We start from the raw sequence: 15,313 nt of genomic DNA, 5'->3' as shown, positions 1-15,313 counted from the left end.
AGCAGGGTAATAGGTACTCTCTAAATTTAGATGGGAAAAATCCCCACAGAGTCGGTAGAGATATCCTGGGCCTTCCTTGTGGCAAGCCTCTCAAGTACAAAAGTAGGGAGGGGGCCGCAGCAGAGTTGGTGGGGAGGGGTGCTTGGGGACAGGGACGAGGCTGAGGGACAATGACAGAAGTCCTCATCCGGGCCAGGGTGGGCCTGAACTCACAGGCAGGCCAGGGCCTCTCCATAGGCTGTTTGCCACCATTTTGGACCATGTGGACCACTCTCCATGGTTTCTCTGTGACCTGGAGCTCCGTCCTTCCTCGCTGGGGCTGTGTCACTGGGTTCCCTCCTGACACCATGAAACCTTGAAATCTGTGAGAAAGATGGGCTTGGACGGAAGCCCCAGAGGCTGGGATCCTCAGCCTCATCTCTCAGGGCCTCGGTTTCCTCATATGGAAGCTTCGTGGCCCTTGTTCCTGGCATGGTGACCAGAAAAAGTCACTGTTCTCATTATTTAAGGGTCCCACGATGGGGCCTTCTGGGCCAGCAAGGAGGGCTGGCTCCAAACTTGGTGACAGCAAGGCTTCAAAGGGCAGCAAGTGTGAGTTGACGTGGCAAAAGCCCACCCGAGTCTCCCTTCCAGGGGCCAAATGGCTCCAGGCTCGCCCTGTGCAATGCCCTCCCCTTGACTCTGGCAGCTTAAGCACTGACACCATAGCCAAGGGGCAGGTCCCTGACCTGGGCCTTGGCCCCCTCCTGACTTAATTGATTCCAGTCACTGCTGAGGTGTTCCCAGACCAGACTGGGGTGGAAAGCTCCCACAATGGGAGGAGACGTGTGCAGAGCTGTGCTCAGCACCCCTGACCCCAGGACAGCAGTGACCCAGCCAACCTGCTAGCAGGCCTTGGTCTGGGTGCAAGGAGCTCCCGGGACCCAGGCTGGCCTTGTCGTATTGGGAAGCGAGGCGGTCGATCTGTGATACAGGGAGGCAGACCCCTGAGGATGAGGACATGAGAAAAACCCACAGCGCCCCCAGGAGCCCCTCCTGGCCCCCCAAAGACAACTGAGCCAGAGCCAGGGGCCTGAACCCACTGTTGTGTTTCACACATTCCTTGCTGTGAGGTGATGGCCTGAGTCAAGAGCCATGTTCCTGGAGGGAGGACAGGGAGATGTGACCAGAAAACCCGGTGATGGCCTCACTCACAGAGGCTATCGTCAGAGCGGTTGGTGACAGGTCCTGCAGCAGGGGATGAGAGACAGGGCTGAAAGGGGCCAGATCTCCTGGCCTGTCCCTTCCACCTTTCTGGTTCCCCTCTCCTGGCCCCATTCAGCCCTCTGTCTCATCCCCTCCCACCACTGGCCCCTGGTTCCCTCCCGCCTCCCTTTGCCAGTCCAGCCAATGGGCATGGGAGTCTGGCTCTCTCCCAGTAAAAGAATTATATCATCTGAAACGTACATCCCGACAGGCGCGCTGAACGGCTTCTTGGGAAGACAAGTACCGGGAGCCCGCGTGGCTGGCCAGAGGGGGTTGATAACCAGGTTATCGAACCTGAACCAGAGCCCTCCCGGAATGGGGATGTTAATGGCTCCCGAGGTCCCGGCCCCTCAGAAATCAATCGCTGCTGCGCTGCACACACTGCCTCCCTCCTGTCTTCTCTGTCCCTTTCACCTGGGCTTCAAGCGCCAATCTGAGAACCATCACTGGGTCATTTGGTTTCCAACGCCCGCAGGTGGTCCTGCCAGGGGGGCTATGGCGGGCAAGTGGGGTGCCCTGGAACAGGGCCTAAGATGTGCTCCTGGAGGCATGGCAACTGGTAGCGCGAGATGCGTCCAGAAGATGCTGGCTAACGCGCCTCTGAGGGGGGAGGGGCAGTGAAGCCAGTTCCCCAGCGGTGGAGGGGCGGCGGCGGCCTGGGGGGCGGTTGTCATGTGAGCAAATGGCTTCAGCGGAGGATATTGCGCTCGGTGGGACCCAATGGTTGCCCAGAAATAAAGGCTCACGTGTACGTGCACCCAAACGCCAGTGCTCTGGGGACGCCAGGGCCTCCATGCAAGGACCCAGTGAGACGGACCTTTCTTCAAAGCTTCAATTGTCTGAAAAGTGACCCAGAATCAGGACCTGGAAAAGCTGCATATTTACAGGTAGGGCCACCTTCAGCCACAAATGCACGGGGGTGCATCCCGGCCACTGCTCAGTTTTCTGCTCCTCCACCCGGCACAGGCGATTTCTGCTGCGTGTCTGGGGTGGGTGGGGGGCTTGGGGGGGGGTGGTTCCCAGTGGGAAAAGCAGGGAGGCCACAGAGGAGAGCCCACCCTGAGGTTTCTGTTAGGACCTGAGCATGCAGGCTTGGCTGCCTCAGAGGCAGGCCCAGCTGTGCCTTCAAAACAGCCTCAATTCTGACATGGCTGGCCTCTCACTCAAGTCCTCTTCGAGAAGGTTCTCCAGCTCATCCCTCAACAGGATCACAGGCTAGGCCTGGCTAGCCAAGCCCCTGAGAATGAGGCAGGTGGCCCCCGTTTCCCCAGGCAGACCAGGTCTGTGTCCTCAGAGCTCCCAGGACTGGCCTGGTGGTTCAGGTTAGCTTTCTTCGCTTCCAGCGCTGGGTGGGTCTTGTTGCCTGAAGTGCAAAGGCCCTGAGGGAGGGCTGGGATAGCAGCTCTGCAGGGGTGAGGGTGGCATCATCCAGTCCAAATGTTCCTCCTCCAGCCGTTCAGCCCTGAGTCACTAAAGCACAGAATTGGGGCGGGGGGGGGGGGGTAGTTCTCCAACCTTTCCAGAAACTCCTCTGTGAGTCAGCTCACCAAGCCTTTGCAGGGGGCTGAGTGCCCAGGGCCAGGGGCACGGCTGCTGTGTGTCTTCCCCAAATGGGAGGGTCCCCAGGGGAGCTGGCCCCCATCTTTTCTGGTTTCTGTGTATTTTGCCCCTTGACAGACCAAAATGGTCCTATTGCTGAACGGCATGCCTTTTAGCACAGGCTGCTATCTTAGCAAAGGGCCCTCTGACTCCAGGACAGCTGGCAGCATGGATGGCACAGAAGCATGGGGTAGAGTGGCAGGACCTACCCAAACCACCACCGGTTTCGTTTGCCCACCTGTGTGCCATCGTCTTGGCAGTTTGATTCCACGCCAGCCCCTGGGGCCTTGCTGCTGAATGGGAGGTGAACGATCAGCCCGGCCCACAGATGCACCTGCCAGCAAGGGTAGCCCCGAAAGGCCCAGCCGCTCAAGAGGGAAGGGTGGTAAGGGCAAGCACGTGCTGAGGGCCGAAGCAGGCCAAAGGGCGGGCTGGGCCTGCCAGGCTGGTGGCATCTGGACCCTGCCCCAGCTCCCACACCCTGGAGAGAGACTGCTGCAAAGCTGGTGAGGGCCCTGGGAGATGGTGAGGTCTGCTCCATCCCCAAACATGCAGCCTCTGTCCTCTCTTTCCCAAAGGTGATGACTCAGGGGAATTCAGGCTACCGCTGGCATCCCAGCCCTCCCTGCGTCCCCCTCCACTCTGGCCCTATCACCACACAGCGGCGTGACCCCCGGGAAACCACTGCCTCAGTTTCCCTACCTATAGCAGGGGAACCGTCTCCTCCAACTCCCAGATGGGTGTAAAAACCAAAGGAGGCCCGTTATGGGGGGCGGACCCTGGCCCGAGGGCCAGAGGAAAGCACCCCAGGCCTGCAGACAGCACCTCCTCCCTGACCCACCCCCACCGTCCTGGCCGCACCCCTTCCAGGCACTCAAGCCCCAAAGCTCCAGGAGCCAGAATCTGATACGGGAGGATGGCAGAAGACAGGGGTCGGAGGACCGCGGGTTGGGCGCTTCGGATGCTCTCACCCGGACCTTACAGCTTAGCCCCTGGGACATCAGGAGGTGGCCCCGGGGGCCAAGCTGTGCCTGGTCCTCGATGGCCGCAGGAGTGCCAGGGCGGACTGTTCCAGGCAGCCCAGCCCAGGCCCGACCGAGGTCAGGACCTCCCACCCAACTCTGGCGGCCCAGGCTCGGAGACCCCGCGGCGAGGCGGCTGGGAGCCGGGGCTGCAGGGGCATCCCCCCGCCCCCGCCGAGAGGGGCCGCCGAGGGCAGAGCGGGCTGCGGGCGGCAGGTGGGAGGCAGGCGGGCAGGGGAGGTGGGAGCAGACGCCAAGCAGGCCGCGGCCCCTCCCCGCTCCCTCCTCGCGCGCCTCCGCCGGCGACATTGCCCCTCCTGGGCAGGGGGCGGAGAAGACGGCGGCGGGAGGGGAGGAGGCGGCGGCGGCGGAGGCGGGATTTGGAGTTTCCCTCCGCAGCGGCGGCGGCGGCGGCGGCGGCGGCAGCGGCCCCTCGGCTCCAGGCGAGGCCGCCGCCCGAGGCTCCGGTGGCGCGCGGCGGCCGCGGCGGTAGCGCTTCCCGCCGGCCGGGCTTTCGGAAACTTCCCGGCCGCGACGCGCGGAGCCGGCGCAGGAAGCCGAGCGGAACGGAGGTGAGCGGGGCACGCGGCGCCCGGGCACCCACCCCACCCCCACCCCGCCTGGCCGCCCCCCCGACGTGTGTGCGCCTCCGCCCTGCGCCCCCAAAGTCTCGCCAGCGCGCACCCCGCCAGGCCGACGCACGCGCCCCTGGGAGACCCACTCAGTGCGTCCGCCCGTGCACCTCCGTGTCCATGGCCACGCACACCCCCTGACACTTACACGCGCGTGCACAAACCGTGCACCGCGGACCCAGGGCCCTGCAGTGCACGCCCCGGCAGCCGCTAAGTCACCATCGACTACTGTCCCCAACTCAGGCCAGCACCCATCCCAGACGCTGCCACGCCTCAGTACACACCCAGGCGCGCGAGAGCGTGCGCGCGCGCGTTCACACACCACACACACACACAGACGCACACACACACATAGATACCCAACACATCCTTGGGATATCTGCACTAACACAGCTCCCCTCGCCGGCCTGCACCATCTCCAACTCCCCATATGCTCATCACAGACACCCCACCCACGTTCCCAGCCCAGAGACGCTGACATCCACCCATCCCTGGACGAAGCCCCAACAGGAACCCTCACCCAGAGGCCGACGCTGCACTCCTGAAGCCCAGCTGGCTCCCCAGGCCTGCACCTCGTACACCCCCAATATGTGTGCACACCTGCAGGATTCTGGCTCTTGGACACCCTGGCCCGCACCCATGGCACATAGCCCTGCACGTCCTCTAACACATTTCAGTCCCTCCCTCCAACACCTGGCACACGGGTTCTGGAGGCTGCAGCATTTGGTGGCATCTCTGCCAGGCGCCACTGGCTCGCCTTTGCAGCAGTGGTTCACCACCCTGAGGCCCCCCAGGTGGCTCCCTAAACAGGCCCCGGGTCTCCCCAGCGACTGACTTGGCCTGGTCCCTAAGAGATAAGGAAGGCACTGGGGGTGCAAGGTACTGTACTTAGATGGGGGAGGGCAAGGGAGAGGCAGGCAATTGAGATGGAAGCCACCCAGCTGCGGCCAAAGGGGCCCCAGGTGTTGGCAAGCACATAGTAGGTGGCTTTCCTGGAGGCAGGAATCGGAGTGCCTCTGTGTGTGTGTGTGTGTGTGTGTGTGTATGTATGTGTGTGTCCGCCTGCCAGTGTGGTGGGGGGCGGGTGGGGGGAGGGTAGGAACCACGTGCACACGTGTGCTTCTGTGTGTCTGGGTGAGTGACCTGCTGAGGGAGAAAGCCACCCCCCCGGGCTCCCTGGTGCAACAATTGGTTTCATTCATTCATGCCTTCTTTGTTCACGAGCATTTCTTCCATGAGAGCCGCGTGCCAGGCCCTTCCCTGGGGGGCTGGGGCCAGCTCGGGGCAGGGTACACAACCGCTTCTGCCATGGAGGAACTCCCAGTCCCGCCAGGAGGCCGACCCGGCAAAAGCCATCCCCGGCGGAAAGTGGATGTGGAGGAAAAGACACCGGATTTGCCCGGAGCGCTGTGTCTGGGAGTTCTAACCGGGCCGGACGGCCCAATTGCCGCCACCAGGCCGGCGGGGACCCGAGTGTTTGGGGGTGGAGGCGGGCTTGTGGCGAGCAGGCGGGGCGCCGCTCTTGGGAGGCTCCCGGGCCCCAGGGGCGCATGGGCAGCGCGCTAGAGGCCTATGGGCAGCGGCGTTTCCGCGGCCTCCGAGGGGCACTGCTTGGGCTGGGCGGAGGCCAGGGGCGCCCGGCAGGAGAAGGGGGCGGGCGGCGGGCGCAGCGCCCACCCTACGGGAAGTGCGCAGCCGAGCTCTGCCCGCTTGAGAGGGCCTGGGGAGGCCACTGCGCGCCTGGAGCGCGCGCGCCTGGGAAGTGGGTGCGGGGCCCAGTGTCGGAGCCCCCACCTCAGCCGGCGCTGCGGGGGGCCTGGCGAGGGTCGGGGGAGGGGGGCTTGGTGGCACTCAGCCCTGCACTGCGGAGGTGGCAACAGGTTTCAGGATATCTTCCTGCTTCTGGCGCAGCGGGAGCTGCTGGCGCTGGGCAGTGAGCACTTTGGTGATTGAACGCCCCCCCCCCCCCCCCGCAAAGCTCACTCTCAGCTGACCAGCAGAGATCTGGGCAAGGGGCAGACCCCCACGACCCCCGCCCAGGGGCAGAATTTGCCTCCCTGGCCTGATGCTGGTTCCCTCCCCCAGAGAGCCCTCTCCAGAAAGCAGGCCTTGGCACGGCAGGGCGACCCTCTCTCCAACCCCGGAGACCACAGCACCGGACAGGAGCAGGGTGTGTCTCTCTTGGGCAGCCACCCCCACTCTGGCGACTTGGCCAAGCCAGACACACCAGGCTGGCACATCCCGGAACCCCTGGGTGCCTTCAACCCCAGCCCACTCCGGGGTCCTGCCCACAGCTGCAGCAGGCCTGGAGGGAGCCCCCCAGGGCTGGTGGCTTCCCACCTCTGCCTGTGGGAACTGGGATGTGAGAGAAATGAAATGCACACACAAACCCCCGCCCCCCTCCACTCGGCTCCAGCCTAGCTGGTAACCTCAGGGAACTGAGGTCTGGAGCACAGAGGAGGGAGACAGAAACCTGGGGGAAGGGGAGTGAAGAAGGAATAGAATCAGGACAGGCTGCAGAGGAGGCAGCCCAGGCTAAGGGCGAGGGGACCCAGCCCAGCTGCCCACGGCCCCTGGAGCCAGGTGATGGGACTCATCCCAGAGACCAAGACATGGGGGAGTGTGGCTGGAGACAAGTCTCAGCCTGGTGGCCCACTGGGCTGGGAAGGGAGGCAGGGTAGGAAGGGGCAACCAGAGGCCCCTATGAGGCAACCTAGCTATCTGTGACCTGCCCTCTCCCCAGCAATACCTCCTGCTTTTTCCCATCCTATTTTATGTTCTAATCAGTGACCTTCCAGCAGTTTTGCACCTTTCACTCCTTAGTTACCCCTCTTATGGTACCCATCCTGTGTGCATAGCTTTACCTCTGTTTACTTAGTTCCTTGGGGTAGATTCCCAGTGTGGGGTTCTTCCCAGCTCTGGATATATATTACCAAGTTAATTTCCAAAAGAGTCACACCAGCATACCTCTAGCAATCAGCAACAGAGCAACATGCCCATCTCACAGCAGCCATGCCAGCACTGGGTATTCTCAATCTGAGAACATTTTACTAATGTAACAAGCAGGAAGTGTTACCTTGTTTTCTGTCATTGTTAGCTGGGCTTTTTTTTTTTTTTCCTTCCCATGTGTGAAGTTGTACCTTTCTCCAAATGACTTGCACCAGTTGCATGTGCTCCTTCATGCAGTCTTTTCTGGTTCCTTGCCCATGTGCCTATAGGAGTCTCAACTTTTTGATTAATTTGTATGAGCTTTCTTTTATCTGCTGCACACCTTCCTTCAACTGGCCTATTTGCTTTAGGGCTTTAAGAAAGAAAAAAAAAGGGGGGGGGACATAGACCAGACTTTTCAGAAGCTCCACCACCTCATTTCATTGTGTTAGCAATTATCACACCTGGTATTCTCTCATTTCATCCCTCGGTTTATTACTGACCTGTCCTGCTGGCCTGGGAGTGCCTTGCAAACAAGGGCCCAAGTGTGTCCTGACGGTTCATCGTCCTGTGTCCACAGAAGGTTCTGGAGGCCACCGTGGGGCCTTTGCTGTAGGGCAGGGCTGAGGGGAGTTGAGGCAAACAGGCCTGGAGATGGGGAGAGGGCTTTGAAAGCTCTGATGGCGACCTGGGCCAGCACAGGGGGCAGAGGGGACAGTACAGAAGTGAAAGACATTTGATTAGGTAGAAACCCCTTGACTCTTGACTAGGAAGGAGGCAGCCCGAGAAGCCAGGCTGACTCCCACGATCAGTAGGGCAGGGCTCTTGGAGTCTTTGGCCTGGCTCATGCCAGTGAAGCTACTGGGGTGCCCCAAAGCTGCCCTTTGCCTGCCCAGCCTTCCAGCTAGCCCTGGGCCGAGTTCTGGCCAGAAGGCAGCAGTGGATTTGTGGTTCTGCTTCTTTTTACCCTCCACCATTTCCCTGGCAGCCGTGGTGATGAGCCTGTTATATGGATGAAGCCACTAAAGTCCAGTCCCAGGACGAGATGGTCCAGGGGCACCCCAAGTGAGCCTGGCTGGAGGTAGCCTCTGGGGCCGGGACACAGGGCTCTTGTACACACCCCTCCCCCTGCCTCCAGGGGCCTGGCTGGCGCCGGCCAGGGGAGCTGCAGCTGGTCCCCTGCTGGGCCCCTGACCTGCCCTTGGCCTCTGCCCCTGGCCCTGTCCCGCTTGGGTGGAAGCCCCGGCCCAGCGGGCCACTTGCGGGGGCCCACTCACCGGCTTTCGAGGGCACCCGTTGGCTCGCTGGCCCCCCTGAGCCCGCCCCCACCGCCCCGCCCCTCCAAAGGCAACTCCACGTCCAAAGGCAACTTGCTTCCAAGGTGGGAAGCTGGGTTGCAGTGCCAGGAAGCTGCCGGTGCGCACAGGCGGCGGTGGACTTGTCTCCACGTGCGGCGCGCTCTTTCTGCCATCCTTCCCTCTTCCCAGTGGCCGGGGCCGGGGCAACCCAGCCCAGGAACGACGCCCCTCGAGCCGCGGTGGCTGTGTCCAGGACATCCGCGAGCGATTGCTCGCCGCGGGATCACGCTCCAGGTCTCGCCTTTTGTTTTCTCCGGGTGGAGTCGGGCAGCCCGGAGAGGTCCCGCCTGCCGAGGGCCAGCGCCTGGGCACCGCCTTTATCTCCTCGGCCCCGGCGGGCTGTGGGGATGATCTCAGCCTAGAGCCCCTCTCCCCGCCGCGCCCCCACCCCCGCGCACGCGGTCCCCCCCAGTTGAAAGCTGGAAAGCGGGGAGTGATCGCGGGCGTGAGAGACGCAGGAAGGGGCCTGAGCCCCTCCGAGGGGCCAGGAGGGACTGTAGCGGCTCTCAAAGGGGGCCGTCGGACGCTCAGCCTTCCTTGGCTGGGGCGCCTCTCGCATTTCCCTTCTCCAGTGGGGCACTCGAGTGGCTGCCTGGGGCGTTTTTCTTGGTGCGCACGGGGGTGCCTTTGGGCATGCCGTGGGAGAGGCAGGAGAAGATCCGGCGATAGAGAGACTCCCCCGCGAGACCCCAGGCGCCCTGTTTCCGGGCGCGCAGATCGCGGGCTCACGTCTCGTGCCTTCCTTCTCTCCGCAGCTCCGGAAGCCCGACGTGCTGGGAGCCGCGAAGCCATGGAGGGTCTGGGCCGCTCGTGCCTGTGGCTGCGCCGGGAGCTGTCGCCCCCGCGCCCGCGGCTGCTGCTGCTCGACTGCCGCAGCCGCGAGCTTTACGAGTCGGCGCGCATCGGCGGGGCGCTGAGCGTGGCCCTGCCCGCGCTGCTGCTGCGCCGCCTGCGGCGGGGGAGCCTGTCGGTGCGAGCGCTACTACCGGGGCCACCACTGCAGCCACCGCCCCCCGCCCCGGTGCTCCTGTACGACCAGGGCGGGGGCCGGCACCGGCGCGCCGAGGCCGAGGCGGAGGAGTGGGAAGCCGACTCGGTGCTGGGCACTCTGCTGCAGAAGCTTCGGGAGGAAGGCTACCTGGCCTACTATCTACAGGGTAGGTACTGGTGGTGGGCGGCAGGCGGGCACCTGTCTAGGGAGGACCCCTGCCCGGGGAGTGCAGGACCGCACCTTCGGAGGGCCAGCCTAATCCATCTGATCGTGGGCGAGCCCGACCTCCTGTGGTCCAAAGTGGAGATGAGAGTCTGTCCTCCTCTGAGCATGACCTTGGGGAAGCCCTTCACTCTTGGGAGCCCCAGTTTTTGAGCCTGGAAAATGGGAGAATCTGATCTGACCTGGCTCCGAGAACACTCTGGGAATCCCAGCAGGTCACTATCGCCCCCTCCCCCAGCTGCTCAGCCATGGATAAAGGAGGCTGGAGCCCCAGGACAAATCCCCCCAGCTCACCGAAGGGTCTGGAAAGGGGAGGGGAAGACGGGGGGGGGGGGGGGGAGACAGGGAGAGAAATTGCAATGGCAGAGACCTCCCCCGATTCCCCTCCCCCCCCCATGGTCAGCGCAGGGCTGGGGGAGGCATGGACAGACACAGGCGTGTTGGCTCCTTGCCAAGCCAAACACACCCTCCACCTCAGAGATCCAGGATAGAGACAGGATTTCCAGGAACCTAGACCTCTCTCCCCATTGAGGAGGGTCATTGGACTATCGTCCCTTGCCCAATTCTGAATGCACAGGGATATAGAAATATAGAACATGTTGGATTTCTAGCGCTGCCCCCTAGCCCCCCAGCCGGGGGAAAATAGTAGTTATTTGGAGATGGAGATGTTCCCTTCTGAGCACCTTGGGACCATCCAGGTGGCACGCTACACTCTCTCCTGGACTCTCTGAAGAGCGCACAGACGTGGCTGTGCCCTGGCCCCTGATCTTGAAAATCACCCAGGCAGACAACTCACATCTGAACTTTTCCTCATCTGTAACTGATGCCTGCTGTCCTTCCCAAGGCTGGCACTACATGCTGAGCCCTCACGCCTGCCTTGGCTTGGCCCCAGGGATGTGAGATCCTCTTTGGCTTGCCGTCCAAAGGACTGGCTCCAGGACTAAGCACACCACTTGGGACACCATGTAGGTCAAGGCTGCTCACTCCTGAGTTCCTCTTGGGGACATCTGCCCACCCACCTCTTCAGGCATCAGAAGGATCTAGGATTGCATCCCTAACCCCAGCCAGGGCACTTAGCTGCCCAAGAGGCCACCTCAATGGGCCCCTCGTCTCATCCCCTCTCCCAGGTGGCTTCAGCAGATTCCAGGCCGAATGCCCTCACCTCTGTGAGACCAGCCTCGACCGCCGAGGGGGCCTGAGCATGGCCCCACTGCCCAGCCCAGTGGTGGGGCTGGGGGGCCTGTGCCTGGGCTCCGACTGCTCTGATGCGGATTCCGAGCCTGACCGTGATGCCATGAGCTGCGGCCTGGATTTGGAGGGCACCACGCCCCCCCCAGTGGGGCTGCTGTCATCCTTCCCCGTCCAGATCTTGCCCAACCTCTACCTGGGCAGCGCCCGCGATTCAGCAAACGTGGAGAGTTTGGCCAAGCTGGGCATCCGCTACATCCTCAATGTCACCCCCAACCTCCCCAACCTCTTTGAGAAGAATGGCAACTTTCACTACAAGCAGATCCCCATCTCGGACCACTGGAGCCAGAATTTGTCCCAGTTCTTTCCGGAGGCCATCGCGTTCATTGGTGAGTCCACTCCACCCTCCCCACTCCTTCCCCACCCCACTCCAGGCCTGCCTTCCCCCTGGGCCCAGCCCAGGATGGCCCTGCTGGGGCCGGGCGGCTCTGAGGATGTGATCCCCGTGATGGGCCATCTCACACGGGGCCCCCATCTGCCCCCACTAGACGAGGCCTTGTCGCAGAACTGCGGGGTGCTCGTTCACTGTCTGGCGGGTGTCAGCCGGTCTGTCACTGTCACCGTGGCCTACCTCATGCAGAAGCTGCACCTCTCGCTCAACGATGCCTATGATCTGGTCAAGAGGAAGAAGTCCAACATCTCGCCCAACTTCAGCTTCATGGGGCAGCTGCTGGACTTCGAGCGCACCCTGCAGCTGGAAGAGCGCCGTGCCCGAGAGAGGGGCAGCGGGGGGCAGGAGTCGGCCGCCTCTGATCCCCCCTCTTTCTTCACCACCCCGACCAGCGATGGTGTCTTCGAGCTGGACGCCACATAGGGCCCCAGGGCACCCTCCAGCGGGTGTGCCCAGCCCAGCCACCCACGTGCTGGGGAGGAGGCCAGAGGGGGCTTGGCCTAAGCGGGGGCGGGGGGGGGGGAGGTGGGGGGAGAGCACAATACCTCATTCGGGGCTGTGGGACGAGGCAGAGGCTGGGGACCCCCTCCAGGGTGGCGGTGGGGACAGCCCTGTCCTACCCACTGGAAACATCTGTGAGGAATCCTATTAAACGTGCCTACGGGCCAGGCCTAGGGCCACCGGCCTGACCCGTGCCACTTTGGGGCGGAAGCCCGCTCCAGAACCTGCCTGTTCTACGACTGTTACTTTTCTTTTCGGGGGGGGGGGGTGGTTGGAGGTGGGAGGTGGATTCCCATTCTGAGGGACGATTCCAGATAGCTGCCGGTTCCCAGGGCCCAGGAGATGTGTGCCGGCCAACTCCAGAGCCTCCCTGGGGTCTCCCGTTCAGGAAGGGCATGGGCCTCTTATGGCCACAGGGACCTGCTCCCAGCCCCATCCCTGTTGCCACGCAGCTGGACCACCACTACCACCAGCATAGTCACCTGCCGCTCCTCCACAGGGGCCTGAGGCCTCTTGGGGTGGGGGCGTCGGATGAGGGGACTCCCAGGGGACATGACCTTGGAGACTCAGCAGCCACCCCACAGCCACGGGGACCATCCGCGTCTGGGTGCGCTCCTTGCCAGGAGCCATTGGGCGGGTTCCCAGCCTCACATCTGGCGCCCTGACTGTTTATCCACTTGACATTTGAAAAGATGCTTTTTTTTTTCCCTCTTCCCCCAGATGTCTTGACAGGATCACTGGGGCTCTTTGTGACTGAGGGTGGTCAGACTGCCGCCGGAGGAGATGGGGTTTAAGCAAGAGTTGGGTGGGGGAAGGGGAGAAAACAGCCTGGAATTTGCTGCTGTGGGTCCCACGCGGCCCTGGTTGGATTGGGGGGTGGGGAAAGGGCCAAGCTTCACACACACACACACACACACACACACACACACACACACACACGGTCATTCATTGCAGTACAACTCCCTGATGAGCAGCCTGTGTGCATGTATGTCTGTGTGTCCATGTATCAACACTCGCACGCACACACTCTCCTGGCCTACAGACCCAGCCCAGGACCACCAGTCCCCGTGGCAAGGCTATCTCACCCTGGGGAATCCACAGCGCGGTTGCTTTCTTTAATTGGTCCTCAATAAATGATTTCTGTTGAGATCCTGAGCACCTTGGAGAGTCTGGGGGGGAAGGTGGGGAGGGAGGCCTGGGGAAGGGGGTGCACGGGGGACTCGCACACCACACCCCATCACCACTGTCATGTGCCATCCAGCATCCACGATGCCCAGCCTCTGGCTGAACACCTCCTGTACTCAAAAGTCACTGAACTCCAACTCCGTGCCTCGTGGCTCGGGACTAGGATGCAGGCTGCAGACTAGCATGCAGCTGCAAGTCAGAGGCATCCTGCTCACAGGCAGCTTCCCAGAGTGGGAGGGAGGCACTGAGATCTGGTGATGCAGCAAATGACGTCAGGTCCCCAGGGTGGCAAACAGACGGGGGGAGCAAGGACCCAGGTGTGACCGTGAGGGATGGGCACTTGAGCCCCGAGACTCAGTGCAGAGTCAAACCCAAGCCCCAGGACAAGGAGATGGAGCCACAGGAAGACCCAAGCTGGTGAGGGATGTGAGAAGACTGCCCATCCCAGCGTGCGGCCCTCTGGCTGACACAGGGTGGAGTTGGGACTCCAGAGGCCAGGGCTGGGGACCGGGGGAGCATGTGGAGGCCACTGGGTCACCTGAAGCAACAGCAAGGCCTTGCTCCTCTCTGGCCTCCTCCAGGGCCTTCTGCACACTGGAGCTGGAGCACCCATTCTAAAGTCACGATTCCCGGTGACAGAGATACGGCAGGAAGTGGAAGGGAGCTGGAGGGTGGGCAGAAACAAGCACAGTGTGAGAAGGCACTGGACTTTATGGGCAATGTGGCCTACATGTCCAGAGCCACCCTCCTGGTCCAGAACCTCTAAAATGTAGAATGAACCTAAAAACCTGTTTGCATGAATGGCTGAGCCGGTAGGGAAATAAGAGAAAGACTCCAAGATCAGGAATGATACTTGAGTCCAGAGAAGTGAGTCAGCTCTGGGGCCAGCGCCTGACCCAGGGGCATCTACACCCAAGAGCCAGAGCCCACCCTTTCTCCTGGGACACCTTTCCATGGCCTTCCAGACACCAGTCATGAGATGGGAGATGCCTCCTGGGCCCACACATAAAGCCAGTACTTTTGAAGGACGGTGCTGTGCTCTCAACAGGTGTCTTCAGCACAGTATCCTGCCCCCCACCCCAAGATGGCCTCATAAGAATCCTGGAATCCTGTGCATATGGCAAAAAGGGACTCTGCTGATGTGATTAAGTCACAGATCTTGAGATGGGGAGATTGTCCTGGGTTACGCAGGTGGGCCCTAAATGCATCTTTATAAGGGAAAGAGGGCCACAAGAGAGTGAGATGAGATGCGATGATTGAAAAGAGGTCAGAGTTAGAGAGATTCCAAGATACGACACTGCTGGCTTTGAAGAAAGATGAAGGGGCCCCCAGCCAAGGAATGTGGGTGGTCTCTAGAAGGTGGAAAAGGCAAGACAACTGATTCTTTCCTTGAGACTCTTCAAGGAATGCAGCCCTGCCCACACCTCAATTTTAGCTCAGTGAAATCTATGTTGGATTTCTGACCTTTCCCCTTTTAGAAGTAAATCTCCAAAGGTTCATGGGGAATCTTGGTTCCCAACCGGAAACTTGAATTCCCATCCTCCCTTGTAGCTAATTATGCCCAAGTTCTTCCATGATATCTGCTTCTCCATCAGAGCCCTTAGCATATTTATCATAGTATTTGAAATGACTGGTCTGGTGATTCCAACATCCCTGCCATATCTGAGTCTGGTTCTGATGCTTGCTCTATCTCTTCAAACTGTGGAGGGTTTTGCCCATTAGTGTGCCTTGCAATTTTTTGGTTGAAAGTCAGGCACGATGTACTGGGTAAAGGAGCTGCAGTAAGGAGGTCTATACTTACTAGTGGTAAAGTATGGTGGGAGGGGAAGCGTTCTGTAGTCCAATGGTTAGCTCTCAGTCTTTTGGTGAGCCTGTGCTTCTGGGTTGTGACCTTCACAAGTGCTTATCAGTTCCCCCCTCTCCAAGGTGGGCTAGGATGGCTAGATGGGGCTGAAGTTGGATATTTCCCTTCCCCCAAGTCCCTTAGACTC

General features: G+C 61.4%; 1 protein-coding gene across 2 annotated transcripts; it reads left to right on the top strand.

Moving 5' to 3' along the window:
• Positions 1–3,902: 3,902 nt before the first annotated feature.
• Positions 3,903–13,284, top strand: DUSP9 (dual specificity phosphatase 9). Of its 2 annotated transcripts, none has more exons than XM_070290473.1 (4): positions 3,903–4,438; positions 9,540–9,941; positions 11,125–11,574; positions 11,734–13,284. In XM_070290473.1, the coding sequence occupies exons 2-4, from the start codon at positions 9,575–9,577 to the stop codon at positions 12,057–12,059; spliced, it is 1,143 nt and encodes a 380-aa protein (XP_070146574.1). In that variant the 5' UTR covers positions 3,903–4,438; positions 9,540–9,574; the 3' UTR covers positions 12,060–13,284. The 2 variants fall into 2 exon arrangements, with proteins under 2 accessions (XP_070146574.1, XP_070146575.1); XM_070290474.1 differs by lacking the exon at positions 3,903–4,438 and adding an exon at positions 8,689–9,018.
• The last annotated feature ends 2,029 nt before the right edge of the window (positions 13,285–15,313 follow it).

Source organism: Ovis canadensis, chromosome X (assembly GCF_042477335.2).
Source record: "Ovis canadensis isolate MfBH-ARS-UI-01 breed Bighorn chromosome X, ARS-UI_OviCan_v2, whole genome shotgun sequence".
NCBI classification, from domain to species: domain Eukaryota; kingdom Metazoa; phylum Chordata; class Mammalia; order Artiodactyla; family Bovidae; genus Ovis; species Ovis canadensis.
Note: the sequence above shows the minus strand (reverse complement) of the source record. Positions and strands in the feature narration are given on the sequence as shown.

What these genes read in the sequence shown, in the direction of transcription:
- DUSP9 (XM_070290473.1), top strand. Translation starts at nt 9,575, where the DNA reads ATGGAGGGTCTGGGCCGCTCGTGCCTGTGGCTGCGCCGGGAGCTGTCG. An exon ending in CCTGGCCTACTATCTACAGG is followed by an intron (nt 9,942 to 11,124) that starts GTAGGTACTGGT and finishes CCCCTCTCCCAG; the next exon opens with GTGGCTTCAGCAGATTCCAG. An exon ending in GGAGGCCATCGCGTTCATTG is followed by an intron (nt 11,575 to 11,733) that starts GTGAGTCCACTC and finishes TGCCCCCACTAG; the next exon opens with ACGAGGCCTTGTCGCAGAAC.